The following is a 23,447-nucleotide window of genomic DNA, read 5'->3' as shown; positions in this document are numbered from 1 at the left end:
CGACACCGAGAGACACGATGGATGGATGGAGCTGAATGAACAATCAATAAGCAATCCATGAAGGAATCCGGGATGAGTGAGGGAGACGGAAGGCGGTGCCGTATGGTATGGTATCTGGTCAAAGGCGGAGTGTATTCTGCCCGTCTTTTCCAGGAAAAAAAAGAAGAAAAAAAAAAGCGATCAGCCGTCTCAGATTCCTCATCAATTTGTCTATTCAATCAATCGCTTCATATTTGATATTACAGGTGCATTGTAATTTGTTTAGGGTTATATTTGATTTGTTCCATTCCAGTGATCTTTTTCAAACCGATAGACCGCAGCAAACACATCTCCCACAATGACGGACGCCGGGGAAGGAATCCAGAAAAAGCGCAAGCTGCCCGAGGTCTCGGAGATCGAGATCGATGTATCGGCCCCCGAACCGCCCTCCAAGAAGGCCTTGAGAAAAGCGAAGAAGAAGGGTACCGAGGACCCATCCGACGCCACTACCGACAAACCCACCGAGGAGACGGACCCCAAGAAGGAGGACCCTGCCGCGGCGAAGCGGTCGGAGTACGGAGTCTGGATTGGAAACCTGCCCTTCTCTGCGACCAAGGACGACGTCCGTCGATTCTTCACGACCCATTGCTCCTTTACGGAGACCACCATCACCCGCCTGCACATGCCGCGGCCGGCCGACAAGAACGCCCGCGCCCAGAACCGAGGATTCGCCTACGTTGACTTCTCGACAGCCAAGGCCGCGACGGAGGCGATAGCGCTGAGCGAGAAGCTCCTGACGGGTCGCCGTGTGTTGATCAAAGATGCGAAGAGCTTTACGGGTCGGCCTCAGCCGACGGAGGGAGAGGACGGCCAGAAGGCTGGCACCGCGGCGGCGGTGTCCGGCCCCCCGCCCTCGAAGCGGATATTCGTCGGGAACCTTGGCTTCGACACGACCAAGGAGATGCTGGAGGAGCACCTGGGCCAGTGTGGCCCCATTAACGATGTCCACATGGCTACCTTCCAGGACAGTGGAAAATGCAAGGGCTACGCGTGGGTGAGATTCCAGGATCTGGCGGCGGCGGAAGCCGCGGTCAAGGGATTTGTGATGGTCAAGGAAGATGACGAGGATGAGGAGGAGGAAGAAGAGGAGGGGAAGGAAGAGGAGAAGGAAGAGAAGGAGGAGAAGGAGTCTTCGAAACAGCGCCGAAAGCCCAAGAAGCCGCAGCAGAGACGGGTGTGGGTGAACAACCTGTTAGGGCGACGCATGCGAATGGAATTTGCGGAAGATGCCACCACTCGGTATAATAAACGCTACGGGAAGGGCAGCAAGACCAGAACGAATGATGGTGAGGGGGGCGCGACTGGCGATGCGATTAGGGAGATGCCTGCGCGTGCCAAGCGCGACAAACCGGATTATACCAGATACGATTCGGATACGGTGCAGAAGCTGAGCGGTGCCATTGTGGAGGCCAAGGGACAGAAGGTCACCTTTGACTAAGCCCATCCGGTGCGTCTGAGACAAGGGGGGATTAAGAGAGGAGGAGGGAGAAGAAGATGCACAGAAGAGACAATCGGACAACCAGGACAGCGTGGGAGAGTGCAAGCTCGCTATGGAAGGCAAGGGGACCTCCTTGCTGGACAGACCGGTATTCTTTCTGATGACTGTGATTCTGGAGGGATTCCTTGCAGGGCCAGCGTTGACTCTCCGATCATGCCTTGGTATTGGCTGTCTGTCTCACCACGTCGAGGTTGGCGGACATGAGCCCATCTCTCATCCACTGATACCCGCGAGTTGCCTGTTACCCTTTTTTATGTAACTTTTATCATTCTTATTCTTTTTCATTTTCCCTTTTTCCCGTCACTTTTTCTTCTCATATTCGATCTGTATCAAGACTTTTACCATCTCCTGATCAGGGACTTTCATTGTTTCTGTCCGTCATTGAACAGGCTGTGTGTGCGGGGCGACGTTTCACATGCCGGCTCCGAGATCACCCCAACCCAGCGCTGGACTAGAATTGGTTGACTGGGGTGGAACGGACGGAACTAGCACAGGGATTGGCAGAGACGATATTGCGATTGGTCCTGGGATTGATACTGGGATTGATACTGGATTGATACTGGATTGGCACTGAGAGGAGACGATGGATTGACCACGCTTAGTCAGTGGACGACATCATGGTCACTTCATGATCGCAGGAAAACCACGGAACGGTTGTGGTTGATTAGGTTTGTTATGGAATGGCATAGCGGTGAAATCTTCCGAGCCATGGAATACTCAGGAGGTGAGATGGAGAGAGGAGGATAGAGAAGATGAAGAGAGAATGATCTATTACTATAGTAGTCTATATTATATAGTGACGGAATTGTTGATAAAGAAAAGAAGTTCTAGAATCACCAGCCAGACTAAACCCGATCGGGCAGATTGACACGGATGTCAGATTAATATTTCCAGTCGCTTAACTCCACCTTCAATGGATAACATTATCCTATCGTCATTATTATTATTATGATCTTTCTCCAACTCTCTTTCAACCTCCATCATCTCGTCTTCTTCTTCATCTCTTCTTCTTCTCTTCTCTTCTCTTCAACTTCTTCTTCCTCTCCTCCTTCGCTTCTCTTCTTTAATTCTCCTCTTCATCCTCTTTTCTTCTTCTCTTCCTTCGTATCTCTCTCCCTTTGTCCCTCTCCTGGGTCGTCCTCGTTCTCGAGGTGCCTTTCTTCCTTCTCTTCCTTTTCCCCTTCTTCTCCACCTTCTTCCTTAATCCTGATTCCATTCTCAACGCACGTCGTTTATTCCTTCTACTTTTCTTCTTTTTCTTTCTTCCCTCTTATATCTCTACGGCCGTATCGTTGTTGATTTCTATTGCTTGACTCGACTGTGGGAATCTCGGTCCCCTCATTCTTCCTCCCGTGCGGTCAACCCGCCGTCGTGCCTCCCCCAGTGTAAACCGACCTTACGATCTTGATTTGCCATATTGGATCCTTCCAACTACAGCTTTTCTCCCCTCTCTCCTCGTCTTTCGTCGCTCACCGAGCTCTGTGGAGGAGTCGACCACTGCGGTCCTCATTACATCATAATTACTCACCACCGTCATGGCTCCCCGCCGTCACAACATCGGCGCGAGTCGTCGCCGGAGGAGGGAGGAGGAAGGGGAAGATGAAGGTTCGGTAGATGGAGGCTTGGAAGAGGATTCCCTGAGCGAGGGGTCAGTTGCCAGTCATCCGGATGGGGAAGATGCGGACGGGGAGGTCACCGATGAAAGTGATGATGAGGTGTCGACATCGGTTCGGGCGGAGGACACCACCAACGGTCATCACGCCCACCAACACCACCACCGCCAGCACCATCACCCGAAGGTAAATGGCGGTCGCCGTTCCAAACCCCACCACCCGCCGTCCGCTCGACGTCATTCCGCCTCCCCCGGAAAACGACAGTTGACGACCACCGTATCCGACACCGAGGCGATGATGAACGGCCTCAGGGTATCCAACGACACCGCCGACGGGCCCGAGATCGATCGGATCGGGAGTCCCAAGGGAGACCGCGCCCACCAGACCGGGCGGACCCCGTCCGCTCCGCCCATCGAGCAACGGCGCGAATCGTTGGCTGACAAGAAACGCCGGGATCCCGAAAAGCCCGCCAAGGAGAAGGAGGAGAATCCTCCTTTCGTGCCCACCCGCGGCAGCTTCTTCCTGCACGATAAGCGCTCCACCGAGTCGGCTCCCAACGGCCACAAGCCGTTCAACAAACCCAAGTCCCGCCCGTATGGCTTGATCGTGGACGGCAACGTCCGCCGGTATGTACTCTTTCCCACCCCTTATATATAGGTCTCTGACCGCTTTAGACACCCCGCGCGAACGGATGCCAGCCAAGGGCCTTGGAGACATGACCTTCACGACACCGTCGCCGGCGCCGGTCCACCGCCCTCGAAGTTGCCCCCCGCCGTCAACGGCCCCGTCAACCATCCGCCTAAGCCCATCCCCATCGCCCCCAAGTCGGCCCCGCCCAACCGATCCTTTTCCAGTACCACGTTGATCGGGAATGTCCCCGTCGTGGTCTTCCTGCCAGGCATGCCGGCCCCGGTCCCGTGCGCGTCCGTCGCGAAGAAGCAGTATACCCGTCTCCCGGAGCATCGTCCGCCCCTACGTCGCGATAAGCCCGTCCGCATCTCGCTCCCCGACCAACCCGCCCGGTACATCCTGCCGGCCACCGAGCGATCCTTCATCTTCATCCCCCGAGCGCTGCGTCCCAACCAGCAGGCCTATCGCGGTCGAGGCCGCGGTGGGTTCTACGGCGGCGGCCGCCGTCCCAGCTTCTATGCCGGGTCCACCTACGCGCCCAGTGTGGCCATGAGCCGCCGCTCGTCCCTCGGGAAACCGCCCTCCCACGAGGGATATCCCTCGCCCGCCGGGTCGATGCTCTCGCGGCAGACGATGGTGGCCGCCGCCGCCGCTGCCGCCGAGAGCAACAAGCCCGTGGTCCGCCTGCCCCCTCCGCACCGGCCCCCCGGGGGTCTCCCCCCGGCTACAGCGGGCCCCGGCGCGATGCCCCGGTCGGTCCTCCGGCGCTCCCGCATCCCCCACCGCAGCATCCGGCGTACCGCGAGAGCCGTCCGGCGCCCATCCCGATGCATCAGCCCCGCCCCCAGAAGACGGTGTCAGTGGCCGACATCGAGACGCCCGCCAGTTTCCCCTACAACCCGCCCCAGCCGCAGGCGGAGCCGCCCTTCCATCACCAGGTGCCCGCCCCCGCCAGCGGCCCGGGCTACGGCCCCGACGCGTCGGCTCCGCCCGCGATGACGCCGCTGTCTCAGATCCCTGAGCGGGCGATCCACGCGCAGCCGTTCCAGCCGCACGCGTACCCGCCGATGCAACCGTACTACCCGACTGGCTACCCCGGCGGGGGTGTCTACTACCCTGGTCCGGGGACGGAGTATCCGCCGTACCAGGCGGGCGTGGGACCGGGCACCACCTCGGTGCCGCCGCCCTTCGCGCCGGGGCAACCCGCCGCGCCGTACATGGGACCGGCGACGCACGCGCCCGCCGACCAGCCGTCCCAGCCCGGCACGGTGGCGCACGAGGCCGGGGGTACGGTCTACTTTTACGACGCGGCCCAGCTGTACCCGAACGCGCAGTATGGGGTGCCGGCGGGGGCCGGACCTGGTGGGGTGGTGGGGATGGGCGGGATGATGACCCCGCCGGGGGCGACGTATTACTATCCCACGGGCCCGGGCGGCGCCGCCTATTATGGCACGCAATAGCCATCTCGTTAGTTGTTCGTCGACTTCTTTTCTTCTACTTTCGTTCTTTTCCCGTTCCCTGTGACATTCTCTCTCTTTGTTTCTTTGATACTCCGCCGGGGTTATTCCCCGAGCCTTGACCTTCGATCATCACTCGCTGACTCTTTTCCTTTCCGTCTCTGTGCGATTTCATGTGTTCTTTTGGCATGTTCAAGCTTCACGATCTCTCCGTCGTATGTTTTCACCGCGTGGACTCTTCCGCATTGTCCTATTTCCTGTCGAATTGATACGTTTTCCTTTTCTTTTTCTTTGAACCTTACATTTTTCTTTCTCTCCCTTGCCTTTCCTCCTTCTGTCTTTGTGTGTTTTCTTGTATTGTGTTAGATCCGGGCTCCATGCATTTCTAGCGATTGCAGTCTTGAGTTTCTTGCTGGTCTTCCGTTATGGTTGCGTGCGGAGGTGCCTCCTGTTTCTTGTGTATGGATACCATCTCCTTTTCGAGCGAACGGATCAAAAAGTGACGACGGACATGACGCCGAGGACGAGCTGGACGGTTGATATCTGGCGATGATTCTCTACGTTGATTCGGTTTCTTTATTTCTTTTTCTTTCTTGTTTTCTTCGTCTTTTTCTCACGTTTCTCCCTCTGATCTTTCCTCCCGGACCTGCCGCTCTATCGGAGTGATAATACACAGGTCTTGCATCATGGTGCAAGGATACTCGACCCCTCTCCTCCAACCTTATTCCCCCATCTGTTTCTGTGCCCTTGGTTCGGGAGGTGAACAGGACTGTACGCCAGTGACGTCAGACCAAGCCACCTACCTAGTTAATAACTCTCTGATGGATTGATCTCCTTGGTTTCCCCTCACCAGCCGGTACCTCCGTAGACATCCGTACAGGACCGTACGGGTTCCAGACGGTACATGATACACGGTGTGTATGGTACCTTCGATACGGTACGGTAATGCAGTCGATTGCGGCAGTGTCAGGTGACTTCCCGCAGGCAGCCAGGCCGGATCGGGACTAGCGCGGATCCCACCGGAGCTCCTCTCTTTACTTCACCTCTTCCTCTCTCTCTTCCTCCGAACCTCATCTCATCTTCCTCTTCTTTCCTCCATCTCCTTCATCCTCTTCTTCCTCTCCCCCTTCCTCTCTCATCCATCGTTATTCTTATCGTTACTGTGATTTCCTTCCTCTGTGTGGAACTTGTCGGACTGCCTGGTCCTCTGTAGTTGACCTACTCATCCAGTGTGGGTAGGCAGCCAGGAAGCCATCCGTATACTTCCTATCCCGATCCAGTCAGATCAGATCACCCCATCCCCATCTCATCTCCCATCACATCCTACCCCATCTCATCATGTCGTCTACCGCTCCTCCTCCTACTCCGGTCGGTCCCGCCACCTTGATCTCCGTCAAGGTGCAGCTCCACGAAAACAATCGTCGCTTTAAGATCCCCTTGGGCGATCTGGGTCCCTCGGTGCTGCCCCAGAAGGTATGGATTGTCTCCACTCTCCTTCTTAGCTTCCTCCGAGCTCCATCTCCCTCTTTTTCCATCCTCTTTGGTGGGACTTTTCACTTCAATTTGATTTCATAATTGTATTTCTTTGATTCCCTTGTTATTTGAGGTCGAAAATTACAGAAACGAGATCATCCCGTCACACCGCTTCCGTACTGACAACCAATAGCTGCAGCAATTGCTTGGCATCCCGGCCGATGACACCGTCATCTTCGAGCGCTACTCGGACAGTGCCGGCTGCCATATCCTTCTGGATCCCAGCAATCCCGCCGTCTACAAACAGCTCTATCGCGCCGCCAAGGCCAAATTGAAGCTGCGCATCAAGGCCACCGTTGCACCCTCGGAGGAAGAGGAAGAGGACGTCCCCGAACCCCAGAGCCCGCCTCGATGCAACTACCTCGAGACCGTTCTGGGCTCGCCTGCCGTCAGCTCTCCGGCCAACCCCACCGCTGCCGACTCGGCCTCCCTCGTGCCTGAGCTCCCCGCCCTGGTCTGGGAGGACTCCACTCCCCATTCCTCGGAGCCTCAGGATCAGTCCCAGCCTCAGGATCAGTCCCAACCTCGGGCCGAGTCCCAACCTCAGGCCGAGTTCCAGCCTCAGGCCCAGTCCCACCAGCGCGCCTTCGTGCTGAGCCAGGATAGCCTGGCCGTGCCGATAGTCCGCCACCACTCAGCTGACACGGGCAATTATTTCATCGACTGCAACGCCTGCGGTCGCTCCATCTCCGATGAGCATTACCACTGCAGCATCTGTTTCGATGGCGACTACGACCTCTGCCCGCCCTGTGTCACGTCCGGCGCCGCCTGTCCCGATGAGGACCATTGGTTGATCCGTCGATTCGTCAAGGATGGCGTTGTCATCAACAGCACCACCGAGACCATCGGCTCGCAGAAGTCCGTGCCGGAGATCACCCCGCAAGAGCCTTCTTCCCAGGTGATTTCTTCGTTCCCAGGCGCCATGAACGACCCGCCCGCTAAGCGCATCTGCAATTCGTGTGTCAAGGGTACGTGATTTCCCCTCAAGCACTCCCCCCTTTTTCTCTCTCTCTCTCTCTCTCTCGTCTGTTGCCCCCGTTTTCTTCCGGGCAAGGTCGCTGACCTACAGTAGAGCTAGAGGAATCCCATTTCGTCTCCTGTGAGGACTGTGAAGACCATGATCTGTGCATCAACTGTCTGTTGAGAGATGCCCACGGACACCACCCGGCCCACACGTTCACCTTGCTTGGTGACCATCAATTCAGTCTGCGGAACTTGGTGCTGTCCCGGTGCCAACCCGGCCGTCATCGCCAGCACGCCGCCATCTGCGACGGCTGTGAGAAACGCATCGTGGGCGTCCGCCACAAGTGCCTCACGTGCCCCGACTGGGACTACTGCTCCGACTGCCACGCCAACGCCGCGCAGAGCCATCGGGGTCACCGCTTTGTCCCCGTCTACGAGACGATCGCCGAGCCGCCCGTGTCCCACGAGGTCCACTACGGCATCTTCTGCGATGGCCCACTGTGCAAGGGCCAGCCGTATGCGAACTACATCGCCGGCGTCCGATACAAGTGCTCCGTGTGCTACGACCTCGATCTGTGCGCCAAGTGTGAGGCCCTGCCGTCCAACTCGCACAACCGCACCCACCCCATGGTCATGCTCAAGACCCCCGTGCGCAACGTCACAGTCAGCACGGTCCACGACAACGCCCCGGGTGCACTGCCCGCCGCCCCGGCCAGTCGTCCCCAGCAGTCGACGTCGACCCAGGCCCCGACCCCGGCACCGGCACCGGCCCCCGCGGTGGCGGAATCGCCGGTACTGCCGGTCTCTGATGCGATGGATGTGGAGACCCGACTCCCGGCGCCGGAGATCACTGCGCCGGAGACTGACTACCAGGCGGTCTTCGTCGCCGACACGGTTTTGGACGGCAGCACGAGGGCGCCCAACCAGGTGTTCCAGCAGGCCTGGACCCTGCGCAATTCCGGTCCCCTCGCGTGGCCCGCGGGCACCGACGTCCGCTTCGTCGGGGGCGATTCCATGTTCAACGTCGACCTGGGTCATGCCATGAGTCTGTCGTCGATGTCGGCGGCTATGGAGACCAACAAGCTCACAGCCCCGGTGGCGCCCGGTGAGAGCGCCACGTTCACCGTCACCCTTAAGGCGCCCAGCCGCGTGGGCACGGCCATCTCGTACTGGCGCCTGAAGCTGCCCAACGGCCTGCCGTTCGGGCATCGCCTGTGGTGTGACATCCAGGTGCGTGAGGAGGAAATCCCCGTGGCGGTCGAGGCGGACAAGGCGCGCAGCGGCAGCCAGATGATCTTCCCCAAGTTGGAGATGGAGTCCCCGGAGACGAGCACCCACGCGGAGACGGAGGCGGCTCCCACCGTCCCGTCCCAGCCCTCGGAACGGGACGTGTTGGAGGAGGTGGAGAGCTTGACGCTGGATGAGGACACGGAGACGGACCTTCTGACGGACGACGAATACGATATCTTGGATGCCAGCGATCAGGAGTACCTGGATGCTAAATCGGCCAGTGCGTGATCAAGGGTTATCGGATCATCGGTCGACCCAGCCATGATGACTTTTCCTTTTCGTTCTTCTTTTTCTTGTTCGGTTTTGTCGCCCACTAATACTCCTTATTTTGATGACGCCTGCTTTGACATTCGGAACTGCGGGAGTTGGAAAGCGAGGAAGAAATAATTTGTTTTGATATTGGCCAATCTCCCAGTGCTAGCAACCCATTCTTGAGTCGGATGGGGAAATTTGGAATGATTTATTCTGTTCTATCTATCGGGAGATGGAGTAGTAGGGGAGCAACCATTGTAAACCTCCGGAGTCATACCGAAGCCATCAAGGATCAAAGCAACGCGACGATCGCTCCCAGAGAAGCAGTAGCCAGGCTGAAATCCAGCCTCGTATGAGACCACTGGAAGGACCAACCCATAAATGAAACCGCAAGTCCGACATGGACGAATCAATATCCTCGCCTCCTCTCCACTCCTCCTCCACATCCTCCACTCTCTTCCCCACCACGTCCAACAGGCTGTTACCTCGGTATTTGGACGGGATCCATCAATTTATCATCCAAACGTTGAGCTTCCCCGCACTGCCTGCTTTAGTGGGGGGAAAAAAAGAATTCTTAAATAGAATCCTTCTCGCCCACAGAGGAAAAGCTTCCTTCCACTCCTTTCAAAACAGAGTCAATTCAAAGAAGAAACAAGAGAAGAGAAAAGAAAATGCTCCGCTACCTCTCCCTCCTAGTAGCAGCTCTCGCAGCCCTCCTCTACACGCCCATCTCCCGCAATGTCACCGTGCTAGGCTTCTCGCGCGGGCCTCTGACCAGCCCCGTCAGAGCCCAAGGCGAGGGTTTCTACCGCATCGAGGACACGATGCAGTGCGAGGACCTGCACTACCATGGACCCTCGGGCAAGATCTTTGCCGCGTGCGAGGACTCCATTCTCCCGCGTTTCGAGTGGTTCCCGCCTCTGGCGACGATGAATGGAGACGCGCAGACGAAGGGGTCGATTCATTTGATTGATCCGAAGGTATCTCTCTCTCCATCTTTACCACCTACCTACCTACCTACCTATCTGGTAAAGGTGGTTCGTAACTGACAGTGGACGGTGGGACAGACCATGAAATCCACCCGGCTGCAGTTCGAAAACTTCCCCGGCCCCTTCATCACCCACGGCTTCGACATCGTCGCCGACCCCTCCCATCCCAACGCAGTCTACATCCTCGCCGTGAACCACCTGCCCAACCCGGCCTACGCGCCCGAGTCCGACCTCCCCAAAGCCCGCTCGCAGATCGAGGTCTTCCACCACGTGCTGGGCAGTTCGACTGCGCGGTTCGTGCGCTCCGTGCGTCACCCGCTCATCACCACGCCTAACGATGTCTACGCCGTCGCACCGGACAGCTTCTACGTCACGAACGACCATGCGCACCGCGAGGGCCTACTCCGTCATGTCGAGGACCTGGCGCCGTATGTCGGGTGGACTAGTACCGTGCATGTCCAGCTGGGTAGTCTTGCCTCTTCGGCGGATGCCGAAGATGAAGTCACCGCGCACACGGCGCTCACAGGACTAAAGAATAACAACGGTCTGGGCCATGGTGCCACCCCCGATGAGATCCTCGTCACGAGCGCCATTGGCGGCGAGTTGTACCTCGCGAGTGCTTCATCGGCTAATCACACTATCACCGTCGAGGAGACCATCCCTATCGACAGCACGATCGATAACCCCAGCTACTATAAGGATCCGAAGGGTGTCCCCGGCAACGATGCCAGTGGCTATGTGCTGGCTGGACTCCGCCGCGCTGCGGACTTGCCTGCTACCGTGCATGATCCGGAGGGTAAGGAGAGCGTGATTGTGTGGCTGGTGCGTCGGAATGAATCGGCTAGCGCCTGGGAACAGCGTGTGCTGTTTGAGGATGACGGGACGAACCTTCGCTCGGCTAGTGCGGCGGTGTTGGTTCCTGCTGAGTCTGGGAAGAAGGCGTGGCTGTTTGTGTCTGGGTTTATTTCGGAGAGTGTGATTGCTGTTGAGGTTGATTTGTGATTTATTACTATTATTAGTTATGGATACTAACTATTGTCAAAACACGCCATAGTTACTAGTCTGTCCTTTTTGATTCCTTTTCCCTCCTTTCCGTTCCTTGTCCATGGAATAACCCCCTCGATTCCCCTAGGTAGCACTCTGCAAAGCCTTCACAACCTCCTCCGTAGAAAAAACATCCGCAAACTCGTCCTTCAAACTCGCCACCGAAACAGCATGCACAGTCTCCGCATCAAACCCGCCCTTCGCCCACGTAGCAGTCGCATCAGAAACAAGCACAATGCGGCCCGGATCATCCGGCCCCCGACTAACGACCCCAAGATTAGCCGCCATCCTCACAGTAGTCGACACACAATGATCAGTCGTCAACCCCGCAAACACAAGCTGCCGGATGCCATTCTCCCGCACATGATCCGCAAGCTCGGTCCCAATAAACCCCGAGCTCACAGACTTCCACGTCACCAGCTCGGAGCCGTCCGTGGCCGGGGCGGCGAATTCCAGTGGGTGGATGCCCTCGCCTGGGTGGGCCGGGTGCAGCGGGGATTCCTCGTCTGTGTGCGACGAGTGGAAGACGTGGATGATTTCCAAGGGCGTGCTGGAGGAGCGCCGCTTTGCGGCCCGGAAGGCGGACAGCAGGGCTTGCAGGTTTTTCTCGTAGGAGGGGTTGGACCGCGCGCTGCCCCAGTAGGTGGGGTGCGTGAAGGCTGCTTGGTTGTCGATTAGGATGAGGGCTGTAGGAATGCTGAGGTCGAGAGACATGTTGATTATTGGATTGAATAATGTATTGAAGAACTGTATAGATTGGAGTGGATATTGAATGGTGGAGATGAGAGATAGATGAGATGAAGATGAGGGCAATGAATGATCGACGGTGGACGTCGATCATGTACGTCATGTATTGTGTGTGCTGACTCAGCTGTGCACTGTTCATCGTTGCATTAAGTTTGCATTAGGTTTGCATTAAGTTTGCATTAATGTTTGCCTTGTGTTGCCTTAATATCTGCCTTATAGTTGCCTCATAGTTGCCTTACCATCCAGGCACCAACACTATTCCTCACTTTGGCTTCATCTTCATCTCATCTCATCTCGCCTTCTCCATCTTCATCTCCTCTCCACCACCATCCATTGACCATGCTGTCCTCCTCCCTCCTCCGTCGCGCCCCTCCGGCAGTCTCCTTCATCACTAGCACCCCCCTCTACCGACCATATTCCTCCCATTCCTCTCCCAAATCTCACTCTCGACCTCCATCCTCCGCGCAGCCCACCTCCTCAACAGTCCCCTCCACCTCATCAATCGCATCCCACCCCCTCCCAGACGATGTCAACCCGCCTCCCTCCACCCGCCCCGCAGACCTCACCCTCCCCGCCCCCCTAGACTCCTCCGCCCCAGCAGCCGACAAAGCCAAACGCCTCATCACCCTCGGCCGCGCATACCTGTCCTTCTACAAAACAGGCCTCAAAAACGTCTACCACAACTACCGCGCCTCCATCCCCATCCGCCAATCCCTCAACCTCCCCCCTACCTCCCCACCTCTCCGCCCCCCTCCTCCTTCTCCTCCAAATCCACCAAATACACCCCCAGCCGCGCAAACTTCCAACTCGTCCACCGCGCAGCCTACGACGTCCGCCGCATGATCCCCTTCTCCATCATGCTCATCATCTGCGGCGAAATGACCCCGCTCGTCGTCCTCGCTCTCGGCAACGCAGTCACCCCCTTCACATGCCGCATCCCGACCCAGATCGCCAAATCGCGCCGTCTCCGCGCCGTCCGCAAGTCCGCCGCCTTGCGCTCCCACCGCGCTGCCACCACGGGATCCGTCTCATCCCTCCCCCCGGGCTCCGATACAGAGCTACACATCCTCCAAGGGGAATTCACCAATCCCACCTGGATCGCATCTGCTTCTGCGTCTGAGATCCTCCGCGCCTGCGCAGCCCTCAGCCTCGCTAGATCGCATACGCACCCCGAACCGATCGTTTCCCTCCTGCGCTACCGTGCGCGCCTAACTAGTCATGCGGAGTACATCGCGCGCGATGACGCCTTGATCCGTGAGGGTGGCGGTGTCGCGGCCCTTGAAGCCGCGGAGGTGTCTATCGCTGTTGACGAGCGCGGTGGTGTCGATGTCGCGGGGGATTTGTCGGGCTGGGAGGCGGAGCGTGCTGAGCGGAGGTGGTTGCAGAAGTGGTTGCGTCAGGAATAGACTTATTTTTTTTTTCTTTTTTCTGTTCTTTCGCATTTTGAAGAAAATGGTACTTTGGGGGGTTGTTATGTTGTACTATATTTGGACTGCAGTGTTGGGTATATTTTCATAAACCAACAAATAGTGTAGATAGATAAAGACAGACAGACAGATCGATAGAACCAAGGGCAAAAAGTCTCTTTTATTATATTATACCAAAACAGTCATCCTCAACCACTACTAGCTAGCATAAACCGAAACCATCAAGTGCAAGTTAATTACACGCAGTATTACGAATCCCTCCCCGAACCCTGCCCAACACGCACCTGCTTCGCCCACCGCAACCCACAACTATTACACAGATCGCGATTCCCGCTCGGTCCACGCCGCCACTCGGGCGTGCGGCGCGTGCGACAAGTGACGCAGCTCTTTGCCACTGGGACGGTGCTCTGGCGGCGCTTGCGCTTCTTTCGCCGTGCGAGCAGTCGGTTGACTTCCTCTGATAGGGTCTGGTTATGCTGGGCTAGGGCGCGGAGCTCGAATTGCCAGTGCGAGCCGCGGGTTGGGTGGAGTTCGTTAAAGGGTGATTGCAGTGGTTGGCCCCGGGCCGTGGGCATGTACTGGTTGTTTGATAGCAATTGCTGTGGATCTTGGTGGGAGACTTCCAGGGGTGCATCGCCCTGGGTAGTGGTGGAGGTGGTCGGATCTCCCGCCGCCGTCGTCGGGAAGTGGATCTGGGCGACTAGGAACGACGGTCGCCCGCCAGCAGGGACGTCCCCCGGGAAGAGCGTGGTCTGTGCCGCGAGGAGGTGCCCCTTCTGGTGGCGGATGCGGTGTCCCATGCGCGCCTCGTGCCCACGGTAGCAGGCGTCCAGCGCCCGGCGCGTCTCCTGCGGCGCGTCGACTAGATCCGAGAGACTCTTTCCCACCAGGTCGTCTGGCACGCGACCTAGCACGGGTCGGACCTTGGACGAGGCGAAAAGGATGATGCCCGACGCGGAGAGCTTGATCCAGATGTCCGTCTCCGACAGCGCCCCCACACCGAGCTTCGCGACCTGCTCCAGGTGGTAGACCGGTCGGACCCGGCCCACCAGCACCATGAACTGCCGCCGGCCCTGCCCGATATGCCAGGCCCCACGGCTCTCAAACCACACGTACCCGCTGTCTTTCTTCCGGACCCGGTAGGCGACGCTGATGGGGTCTGTCGTGGTCTGGGCCCATAGCTCGCGACTGACCGGGCCGAGGTCACTGGGGTGACATAGCATCGACAGGGTCTTACCGACTAGCTCGACCGGCTCGTAGGCCAGACACCGGCGGCACGACGGGGAGAGGTAGAGGAGCTCGCTCTCGAAGGACAGGACCTGAATCACGTCGTCCGCATTCTCGACGAGGACCCGGTCCAAGTAGCCGCGGTAGTCCGGGCCGTGGGTGTCTAGGCTGCGCAAGATCGTCGAGACCTGCTCGGGGCCGAACTGCGTCATCAGATCCGGGTGCGCCTGATACAGCACCGCCGGCGGAACCACGTAGGGGGGCAGCTGGCTGCGCTGGTAGTTGATCATGTATGTGCCATCTGCAGCCCGCGGTTAGATCGGGGGTAGCCACCAGGAGGAAAGCACGTACTGGGATTCCGTCGGGTGACCGCATCGGGCTTCTCGACCAGATCAACCTGGAAGCCGACGTAGAACCGGTAGTCGTCGGAGTGCAAGCAGATCGGGATCATGGTGACCAGGTTCATGAAGGGCTGGCCCCCTTTCCGGTAGTTGATGATCGATACCTGGATCTCGGTCCGCTCTTCGATGGTCGTGCGCAGCTGGAAGACCGTGTGCGGGTCGACAAATTTGCGCTCCATGCCCCGCCGGACGACGCCGCCGGGGCTCTGCAGGAACCGGCAATTCTGACCCACGATCTCCGCCTCCGTATAGCCGGTCAGACGCTCAAAGGCTTCCGAGACGTACACGATGGGGTGATCCTCCGCCAGAATATCGCAGAGCACGAAGGCGCACGACAAGTCGACCGCCCCGATGTCGACCTTGGGATCCGGCCGTGAAACAACTTCGGCCTGGTCAGCGGGTTAGCGCGCGTTTGGAGTGGAGGAGGGAAGAGAACCACCTACGAGGACCCCCATGATGTCAAAGCCAGTATGGGAGTAGATGTTGGCGTAGGGGGTGGTCATCTCGCTGGCGGTCGGTTTTGCACGCGACGGCAAGGACCCTTGGCAGACAGCGTCAGTCTGACTCCACGTCACGAGAGGAAGCATACAGGGCATCCCTGGGATGGAATTCACCCACCCTTCACTGGCGACGAGCGCTTCGGTCGAATCAGCCGATGGGACGTGGCGGCGCCCGCAGCCCGGCTCGCCGGAGGTCTCGACGGGCCGCTGCGGGTGGCCTCCTGCGAGGCTGCATACTGGGGGAAGACGGGCGGACCCGGAGTCAACCCTTGTGGCATGGGGTAGGACACGTCCTCCCAATTTTGAGGCGCCCAGGAGAGATCCGGAGGTACCAAACCCGGCTGCATCTGCCAGGGCTCGTAGGCGGGCGCAAAGACATGATTCGCGTCCAAGGCCATGGGCCTGGAGGTGGCATGACCCGCCATTGTGGCGGTCAATAGGCGATCGTCAAAACCGGGCTCGTAGGCTGACGTTCCTGTCGACTGCAGGGGGTTGTACATAGACGGGGTGAGCATATCTGGCCTCGCGAACTGAAAGGCGTAGTCCTCCGGGCCGACATAGGGAGAAGCCATGGGAACATGATGCTCATTGGACGACGGATCGGATATGGGCGTGGAATAAAAATCGGGGTTGAATTCATCCTCGAAGCCTTCCATCCCGTGATGGGCCATTCCCAGGCTGTACCAATCGCTCTCACGCGATGGATTTATTTCGGCATGGAGGCAGAAACTCTCTCCACGCGTGTTAGTGGTTAGTGTGGGTTGGGTTCAGGGACTATCGAGAATTAAATCTCCGACATCAAGTGATGATGTTTCCGACCAGATTGCCCGTTAGGATGAGGGAAAAATGGAAGGCCACTGCGCTTGCAGTGGACAGTTGACAGTGGACACGAGTGTGGGAAGTGGAGGTGGGTAGGAAAAAGTTGGCACTGCCAATGAGACCAGGTGGATGGACATTTCCCAACGTATGTGGATATGTCAAGTGGGGGAACAAGAGGATTGTGATGCATCAATTGATGGGAGGGAAGACGATTGGAGTGGAGTCGTCGAAGGATATCGGATAGGATAGTTGGAGTGGAGGAGGTGGAGGTGGAGTCGGAGTAGAAGATGAAGAAGAAGAGAAGATAAGCAGTATTCACGTGACATCGAGAGACCTCTGCATATCTGGTCGAATCTCTTCTCCTCACCAGTCATGAACAAAGAATGAGATCTCAACCCGATCGGAATTTTGATAGAGACACCCGGACCACTGCGGTTCGAGGAACACGAGTCATGTCAATCCCTCTCTCCACTCCCAGGGGGCCTGGTGGATCCATTTCCGCATGCTTGTTTCCTCCCCTTTCTTCTCTCTGCAACTGACAGAATTCTTCCGACCACAAAGAAAAGAAGGATAAGAAATTAAAGGAAAGAAAAAGAAAAGAATGCTGCAGCCATGATCTCCACCATCCGTTCTCACCAACGCCACCTCCTGATCTAATCGCGTCTCGAATATCTGTGCCGATCATCTCATCATCCTTGTTCGTTCGAGCCCCTTAGACGGCCCCTCAACACGCGACGACATGGCCAACAGTTCGGACAAGATCTCCATCACTATCTGTGGAGATGGAGGATGCGGTAGGACTGTTCTTGAGTTTGACCTAGAAGTGCCTTCTGATCGATCGCCGTCTAGGAAAATCATCCATCACCCTGCGTTTGGTGCGCAGCCAATGGATTCATGAGTACGGAGCAGTCTCCCCTGTCCCGACTAATCATCAGCGCTGACGTATATGATGGATGGGTAACAGATATGACCCGACCATCGGTATTGATCCTACCCCTGGAGAACCCCCGATGTTTGATTATTGATTCCCGTAGAGGACTCATACTCGGTCACCCGAACGATCGACGGCCTCCCGTACTTCCTATCGATCACCGACACCGCCGGCCAAGAGGAATACCGCGGGTTATGGACGACATCGACATTGAAATCGGACGCCTTCCTCCTCGTCTACGACATCACCAACCCGGACAGCCTGGGGGCGCTGGACTATTTCATGGAGCTGATCGACATGGAGGCCGACCAGCGGGAGGAGGACAACGAACGACTCCTCCGCGAACTAGGCCCTAGCGCACAGGGAGTCGACGTGGGGATGCCACCGCCGGTCAAGATCGTGGCGGGCAACAAGTGCGACCTGAAGCAGGGCCGGGCGGTGGGCGCGCGCGACGGACTGGAGTACGCGCGACGACATGGGTGCGGGTTCATGGAGACGAGTGCGCGGGAGATGGTGAATATCGAGGAAACGTTTGCCCGTATGTTATCTATCCCAAGGTGCGGTGTCTAAGCTTGTCTCTAACTGCGTGTTGTTGCAGACTTGGTTCGTCGGGTTGTCGAGGCTCGTCGGGTGCATTACCAGCAGACCACCATCCCGACTCCCCCACTGAAAGAAGAAACAACGGGCGTGCCAAGCTTGAGTACCTCACCACAGCAGGAGGCCGCAACGAGCAAACCGCGAGGGCGTCGGTCGATATCCGTGTGTCTGTGTGGAGCGTGGAGGGGACGGGCACGAGAGGGGGGGGACAAGGACGGGTCGAAGGGGAGGTTCTGGAGAGGCTGGAGGGGGTTGCGTCGATGATCCAGTAGGGCCATGTCGAGTGTCTTTTCTTGTATATGATATACCCAATATACCCTTTCTATACATATGTATATATGTATACTCTGAATCTGACATCCAAAGGTAGACTGTATTTCGGAGCTGTACAAGTTGATATCTACGCGACCAGATGGACTTTTCCGGCGTTCACTGTTTCCGACCTGAGATCCGGGAAGTATCCATGAATAGGGCAAATCCAGAAGAAATCCGATGAAGCAATCTTGACGTGGAAAGCGATCATCAAACCGGGATATAGAACCATCTAGTGGCGGTTCCGTCCAAGCTTTCAGGAACAGCCGTCACGCAGATAAGCTTGTGGCTGGACATGTCGTCGGATTCTGAGACGATCGAGCCCTGGTCGGTGATCTCAAAGGCTGACGGACTTTTAAAACCTCTTCGTCTGAGAGAGGGAAAGAGGGGAAAGCTGTGTGAAGATTTGGGTGATGCGTTTGGTTGTCGTGTGAGTGTCAATTCTACCGGTTAGATCCAACTAATGCCCTGGTTTGACCAGAAGCATGAGAGAACGCACGGGCGGAGCAGATGATAGGCCCGGAATGAGCCCCCAAAGTTATATGGAAGTCTAGGAAGTTGGAATGTTGTATAGAGTTGAGCCATACTATCAGGTGACTGACTGTATCTTAGTTATCATCCTTGGTTAGAAGATCAATCCGAAATCATTGATCAATCGGCATTGACAGGCCGAGTGGAGAGTAGTTCTCGAACTACCTCAGAAAGGAAGTATTAGACCAAGAGAGGTTAGTAGGTAGTAAGTAGTTCCTTCAGTGAAGTCAGTAAAAAGACCAAAAAGACTAGACCCTCCGGTCGCCAAGATTCTTTTCATCCGGCACAATCATGCCGAGACGGAGGTCACCAGTGCCGGCTTCCGTTCTGTTTTTTATGCAACGGATACCTTATCCACATACTCTAGACATTTCTTGACATTGAATATTTGTATATCTAGCATTTCTTTGTCTGTTACTAGGCTGATATTGTCAGTTTGTATCCTGTGTAGTCATTGGATAAACATGAGTACGAGTTAGAACCCTGGATATACCTCAGTTGGATATACTGTTGGATACAAGGGATACTCCATCGGATAGATGGACTGCTGGATTGGGAAATATACTCAGTACAGTTACCTAAGGATGGAGAATGCTCGGGGTTGAGGTTGGCGCCGAGTTCCGTGTATTCAGTATTATCTCGATTATCCATTCGATACATCCATACATTGTATCCGATATCTAGATAGATTTAAATTATAAGATCAATAATTAGTGATCGAATATATAATATAAAAGCAGATAATATGTATATACATTACATTAATAAAGTAAGGTAAGGTATGAATACCTCGACATGATACTGAGGTGTATACAGGATACAGGTAATATTACCGTCCATCGTCCATGCCCAGAATCAGATTTCTTCATGATTATCAATCTGAGTCATTTAACGGTCATACTAATGATTATAATCATAAGAGAAGTATATTATATTAGAAGATCAAGATCGGCAATCCTACTTAACCTGCCATTCCTCCATTTCCATCTCCAGTCCAGGTCGACTCCAAATTACTGTTCCTCCAACCAAGTCCACTGCAACCTCACCAGTGGTTACTCCTCGATTACATAACCACCATCTATATCCTGATCATCGATCGACTGACGTATGATTGATCGACATCTGCGTTTGATAGACTTCGACGCAATCAGGGCAGTCCAGGACAAACCAGGCCAGACCAGGACAGATCCTCAACAAGAAATCAAATATCCAGAAATCAACTGGGAACGAAAAGGAAACCAACAACAGGACCAACAGGAAAGAAAGATCAGTTGTGAATCCACAGGATAAAAGAAATCAATCTTTAAAAAATAAAAAGGGAAAATAATAAAATAAAAGAAAGAAAGAACCAGGTCTGGAACAAAGTGGTGACTGATCGATGCGCTTGATTGACCTCATCCCATTCCTTGGTTCCCCATCAACGCTTTCCTTTTCTACTCCTCTGGATTCTCCTATACTATACCTCGCCCTGGATCCCTCCTTTCCTTCCTCCTTCTTCTCCCCACCCTTACGCGCGCCATGTCCCCCTTGAAGGCTCGTCAGTCGTCGCCCACCTCGGATCATTCCAATTCAGATGGCAATATCCGCAAAAGGGTCTGCAAGGCCTGTGATCGCTGTCGTTTGAAGAAATCCAAGGTATGCGCTCTTGGTATCAGCATCACCCCTCCATCCACTGACCTGGTAGTGTGACGGCACCAACCCCTGCAGTCGATGTCGAGCCGACAATGCCATCTGCGTGTTTGGAGAGAGGAAAAAGGCGCACGATAAGGTGTATCCCAAGGGGTGAGCATCTACCTATCCATGTATATGTATATCTTGATAGAAATACTGACAATACAGTTACGTGGAAATGCTCGAACAACAACAGCAATGGCTGGTCCGCGGCCTCCAAGAGCTCTATCGCCGGGCCTGTCGAGGGGAAGGCTGGCCGGGAGAACCGCTGAGATGCGAACCCAACGGACATCCCCTCACCCACGACCTCCTCACCCGACTCCGCGCCCTAGACTGCGGCAATGGGGAGCGCTTCGAAGAGAACACCGAGATCATGCAGCGCGAGTGCCTCCAACAGCACGGCAGCATGCAACGGCAGGTCTCGTCCGCCAGCAGCCCCGACAGTGCCCAGTCCCCCGAGATCCCCCCGCGCTTCAACGACCCATTCGCACGATCCCATATGCCCCCGACGCCCCCGACCTTTAGCCCGTCGCGGGCCCCGAGGATCAAGACCGAACCGCGTTTAGCTCCCCACCCTTCGGGCGGCAGCAGCAGTATCTCCTCCCCTCCCTCGGGCAATCCCCGGCAACCGCAACAGCAACAGCCGCAGCCGCAGCCGCAGCCGCAGCAGCACCCGTTAAATCCTTCTCCTTTTGGTGGGCCGATGGCGATGGCCGGGGTAGTGAACCCACTCGCTTTACAGACCTGGCCCCCCGGGTTGGGGTCGTTGGACGAGATGGACATGATGGGGACGGCGGACTACACGAATTTCACATTTGAGGATCCGATGTCGTCGCCGATATTCGGTCGATCGGCGGGGATGCCTTGCACCTACCTGGACGGCAGCGACGAGGTCATCAATCAGTATCTCAACCCGCGGGAAGTGACTTCTTAAAGTCTATCCTACCTTTGTTTTTTTACTTGCTAGATTCTACGATGCGGGCCATTGGGGGGTAATTGGGGTAATTGGATTAATGGAGTATGACGGCGTTGCAACCATCTGGCGTTGGGGATTGTTTCAATATCAGGTTACCTTGATTCTCGATTACAACTTGGATTATTTCTATGGAGTGTACACTACCATCTCATCATGTCCTCACTGCGATGTCAGGGTGACGTTGGTTGATACGACGGGTGACTAATCAGGTGGAAGACGTCATCATTCGCTTGACTCTTAACAGATCAATCGTTATAATGATGATCATTATAATTATATATTTATCATGACCATCAATGCCATCTCATGGAAGAAATAAATAGCAGATACATGGTAAAATAAAATCCATTCAAGTAAGAAACAGGAAGAAAAACCTCCGCTCCACAGTAAGACCCACTGTTCCTTGTTATATAATATTGTATTTATTTTGCCTGAACCGGCTGCAAAACTCTCCGATGCCGAGATGCCGAGTTGTTTTCGGCGTTTGTTCGGGATTGACTGCTCTCCCGGTAGGATGATTCACTCGATTTCTATACTTGATTCTACCGTTCTAGACTGCTCGATTCGTACTCTACATTTTATACCAGTTACTACATACTGCCTCAGGCACATTACACATCACCCCCTCTGTCAAGACAACCCGGCTCAATCTACACGATGAAACACCTCCACATCTCGAATTTCTCCGTCCTCCACGGACAATTCAGCCTGTGCTCTGTTCTATCCAGTTGATCAATTAGCCTAAACCACCCACTTACCCTCCCGCATTGCGGGGTCTTAAAGCTCCGTTCCTCCCCTCCACCTTTCTCCCCACCTCCCCTCAATCCTCTCTCCTCTCTCCTACACTCTTCAGACATACATCCATCATGGACCCCAACGCTGTCAAATTCACCAATCTTGGTGCCATCATCCAGGAACTCCACGTCGACGGCCAGAACCTCGTCCTCGGGTTCGCCAACAAAGACCTCTATCCCCCCCACAACGCCCCCTGGTTCGGTGCCACCATCGGTCGCGTCGCCAACCGCATCAAGAACGGCGTCATCCAGAACCTCAACGGTCGCAGCTACGAGCTCGAGACCAACGACGCCCCCAACGCCCTCCACGGCGGCAGTCGCGGCTGGGGTCGTCGCGACTTCGAGGGCCCCACCTGGGTGCGCCGCCACGGCCACGACGCCCTCCTCTACACCTACCGGTCCCCGCACCTCGAGGCCGGCTTCCCCGGCACCGTCGACTTCAAGGTCTTCTACACCCGCAGCGAAGAGTCCGTCGAGGGCGCCACCCGCACCGTCCTCACCATCGAGTACGAGGCCGAGCTCGTCGACGACGGCAACGACGACGGCTGCACCGAGACCGTCGTCAACCTGACCAACCACAGCTACTTCAACCTCTCCGGCGCCCCCACCGTCGCCGGCACCACCGCCCGCCTCGTCACCCCGGACTACTGCCCCCTCGACAAGACCGGCATCCCCACCGGCACCATCGAGCCCTTCCCCCGCAGCGTCACCGACCCTTTCCCCATCGGGCCCGACCACCCCGCCTTCGACGACGTCTTCATCATGGACAAGGACGTCGCCGCCATCCCGCTGGATACGCGCTCCCGGCCGCTGCGCCTCCTGGCTGAGTTCGAGCATCCGGACTCGCACATCCACCTGCAGGTGCACAGCACCGAGCCCGCCTTCCAGTTCTACACCGGTGCCGGCACCGATGTCCCCGCCGTCGACGGCCACCCGGCCCGGGGGCCGTTCTCTGGCTTCTGCGTTGAACCCAGTCGGTTCGTGAACGCGATTAACGAGCCGGAGTGGCGGGGGATGGTCGTGCTGCGGAAGGGGGAGACTTACGGTAGTACCATTGTGTACAAGGCGTGGCGGGCGTGATCTCATCGAGATAATAAAAGGACTTACTTAGATAGTAGCTTATGACATCTATGATCGAACTAGTTCACGTATATCTCGAGTCAGGTGGAATCGTAGAATAGTATATACCACCGGAACAACCTACCT

The 23,447-nt window shown here is 56.2% G+C and overlaps 11 protein-coding genes across 11 annotated transcripts; 8 read left to right on the top strand and 3 right to left on the bottom strand.

Moving 5' to 3' along the window:
* Positions 1–337: 337 nt before the first annotated feature.
* On the top strand, positions 338–1,477 carry P168DRAFT_229036 (putative RNA binding protein Rnp24; the record flags this gene model as incomplete). Its single annotated transcript, XM_024833165.1, has 1 exon — positions 338–1,477. One exon carries the CDS (start codon positions 338–340, stop codon positions 1,475–1,477), a length of 1,140 nt encoding a protein of 379 aa, XP_024696319.1.
* Positions 1,478–3,072: 1,595 nt separating this feature from the next.
* Positions 3,073–5,240, top strand: P168DRAFT_277394 (uncharacterized protein; the record flags this gene model as incomplete). Its single annotated transcript, XM_024835608.1, has 3 exons — positions 3,073–3,776; positions 3,825–4,536; positions 4,569–5,240. 3 exons carry the CDS (start codon positions 3,073–3,075, stop codon positions 5,238–5,240), a joined length of 2,088 nt encoding a protein of 695 aa, XP_024696318.1.
* Positions 5,241–6,575: 1,335 nt separating this feature from the next.
* Positions 6,576–11,266, top strand: P168DRAFT_230333 (ZZ type zinc finger domain protein; the record flags this gene model as incomplete). Its single annotated transcript, XM_024833230.1, has 6 exons — positions 6,576–6,710; positions 6,904–7,158; positions 7,282–7,738; positions 7,840–9,247; positions 9,925–10,255; positions 10,343–11,266. The coding sequence occupies 6 exons, from the start codon at positions 6,576–6,578 to the stop codon at positions 11,264–11,266; spliced, it is 3,510 nt and encodes a 1,169-aa protein (XP_024696317.1).
* P168DRAFT_285923 (putative isochorismatase family hydrolase) lies at positions 11,239–12,112 on the bottom strand. Its single transcript, XM_024836244.1, has one exon. It carries the CDS (start codon positions 12,020–12,022, stop codon positions 11,393–11,395), a length of 630 nt encoding a protein of 209 aa, XP_024696316.1. The 5' UTR covers positions 12,023–12,112; the 3' UTR covers positions 11,239–11,392.
* Positions 12,113–12,394: 282 nt separating this feature from the next.
* Positions 12,395–13,616, top strand: P168DRAFT_322956 (uncharacterized protein). The gene has a single exon (XM_024840620.1). It carries the CDS (start codon positions 12,895–12,897, stop codon positions 13,459–13,461), a length of 567 nt encoding a protein of 188 aa, XP_024696315.1. The 5' UTR covers positions 12,395–12,894; the 3' UTR covers positions 13,462–13,616.
* On the bottom strand, positions 13,527–15,565 carry lreA (GATA transcription factor LreA; the record flags this gene model as incomplete). The annotated part of the gene is made up of 4 exons (XM_024837930.1): positions 13,527–13,547; positions 13,767–15,010; positions 15,061–15,499; positions 15,554–15,565. The coding sequence occupies 4 exons, from the start codon at positions 15,563–15,565 to the stop codon at positions 13,527–13,529; spliced, it is 1,716 nt and encodes a 571-aa protein (XP_024696314.1).
* Positions 15,335–16,434, bottom strand: P168DRAFT_1087 (uncharacterized protein). Its single transcript, XM_024832545.1, has 2 exons — positions 15,550–16,434; positions 15,335–15,499 (listed from the first exon to the last, which is right to left on the bottom strand). The coding sequence occupies exon 1, from the start codon at positions 16,279–16,281 to the stop codon at positions 15,721–15,723; it is 561 nt and encodes a 186-aa protein (XP_024696313.1). The 5' UTR covers positions 16,282–16,434; the 3' UTR covers positions 15,335–15,499; positions 15,550–15,720.
* A 634-nt stretch (positions 16,435–17,068) lies between these two features.
* On the top strand, positions 17,069–17,998 carry P168DRAFT_1039 (putative RAS small monomeric GTPase). Its single transcript, XM_024832525.1, has 4 exons — positions 17,069–17,223; positions 17,279–17,327; positions 17,394–17,410; positions 17,464–17,998. The coding sequence occupies exons 1-4, from the start codon at positions 17,169–17,171 to the stop codon at positions 17,928–17,930; spliced, it is 588 nt and encodes a 195-aa protein (XP_024696312.1). The 5' UTR covers positions 17,069–17,168; the 3' UTR covers positions 17,931–17,998.
* Positions 17,999–19,550: 1,552 nt separating this feature from the next.
* P168DRAFT_1004 (uncharacterized protein) lies at positions 19,551–19,983 on the top strand. The gene has a single exon (XM_024832514.1). The coding sequence runs from the start codon at positions 19,596–19,598 to the stop codon at positions 19,869–19,871; it is 276 nt and encodes a 91-aa protein (XP_024696311.1). The 5' UTR covers positions 19,551–19,595; the 3' UTR covers positions 19,872–19,983.
* Positions 19,984–20,318: 335 nt separating this feature from the next.
* Positions 20,319–21,405, top strand: P168DRAFT_313865 (Zn(II)2Cys6 transcription factor domain-containing protein; the record flags this gene model as incomplete). Its single annotated transcript, XM_024839710.1, has 3 exons — positions 20,319–20,435; positions 20,485–20,582; positions 20,640–21,405. The coding sequence occupies 3 exons, from the start codon at positions 20,319–20,321 to the stop codon at positions 21,403–21,405; spliced, it is 981 nt and encodes a 326-aa protein (XP_024696310.1).
* Positions 21,406–21,855: 450 nt separating this feature from the next.
* On the top strand, positions 21,856–23,417 carry P168DRAFT_285918 (aldose epimerase family protein). The gene has a single exon (XM_024836243.1). It carries the CDS (start codon positions 22,314–22,316, stop codon positions 23,319–23,321), a length of 1,008 nt encoding a protein of 335 aa, XP_024696309.1. The 5' UTR covers positions 21,856–22,313; the 3' UTR covers positions 23,322–23,417.
* The last annotated feature ends 30 nt before the right edge of the window (positions 23,418–23,447 follow it).

The sequence above is a fragment of the Aspergillus campestris genome, assembly GCF_002847485.1.
Source record: "Aspergillus campestris IBT 28561 chromosome Unknown P168scaffold_1, whole genome shotgun sequence".
Classification (NCBI taxonomy): Eukaryota; Fungi; Ascomycota; class Eurotiomycetes; order Eurotiales; family Aspergillaceae; genus Aspergillus; species Aspergillus campestris.
The sequence above is the reverse complement of the archived record's forward strand: the minus strand, read 5'-3'. Positions and strand labels throughout refer to the sequence as shown.

What these genes read in the sequence shown, in the direction of transcription:
- P168DRAFT_285923 (XM_024836244.1), bottom strand. Translation starts at nt 12,022, where the DNA reads ATGTCTCTCGACCTCAGCATTCCTACAGCCCTCATCCTAATCGACAAC.
- P168DRAFT_322956 (XM_024840620.1), top strand. Translation starts at nt 12,895, where the DNA reads ATGATCCCCTTCTCCATCATGCTCATCATCTGCGGCGAAATGACCCCG.
- P168DRAFT_1087 (XM_024832545.1), bottom strand. Translation starts at nt 16,281, where the DNA reads ATGGCCCATCACGGGATGGAAGGCTTCGAGGATGAATTCAACCCCGAT.
- P168DRAFT_1039 (XM_024832525.1), top strand. Translation starts at nt 17,169, where the DNA reads ATGGCCAACAGTTCGGACAAGATCTCCATCACTATCTGTGGAGATGGA. An exon ending in CTGTGGAGATGGAGGATGCG is followed by an intron (nt 17,224 to 17,278) that starts GTAGGACTGTTC and finishes ATCGCCGTCTAG; the next exon opens with GAAAATCATCCATCACCCTG.
- P168DRAFT_1004 (XM_024832514.1), top strand. Translation starts at nt 19,596, where the DNA reads ATGATACTGAGGTGTATACAGGATACAGGTAATATTACCGTCCATCGT.
- P168DRAFT_285918 (XM_024836243.1), top strand. Translation starts at nt 22,314, where the DNA reads ATGGACCCCAACGCTGTCAAATTCACCAATCTTGGTGCCATCATCCAG.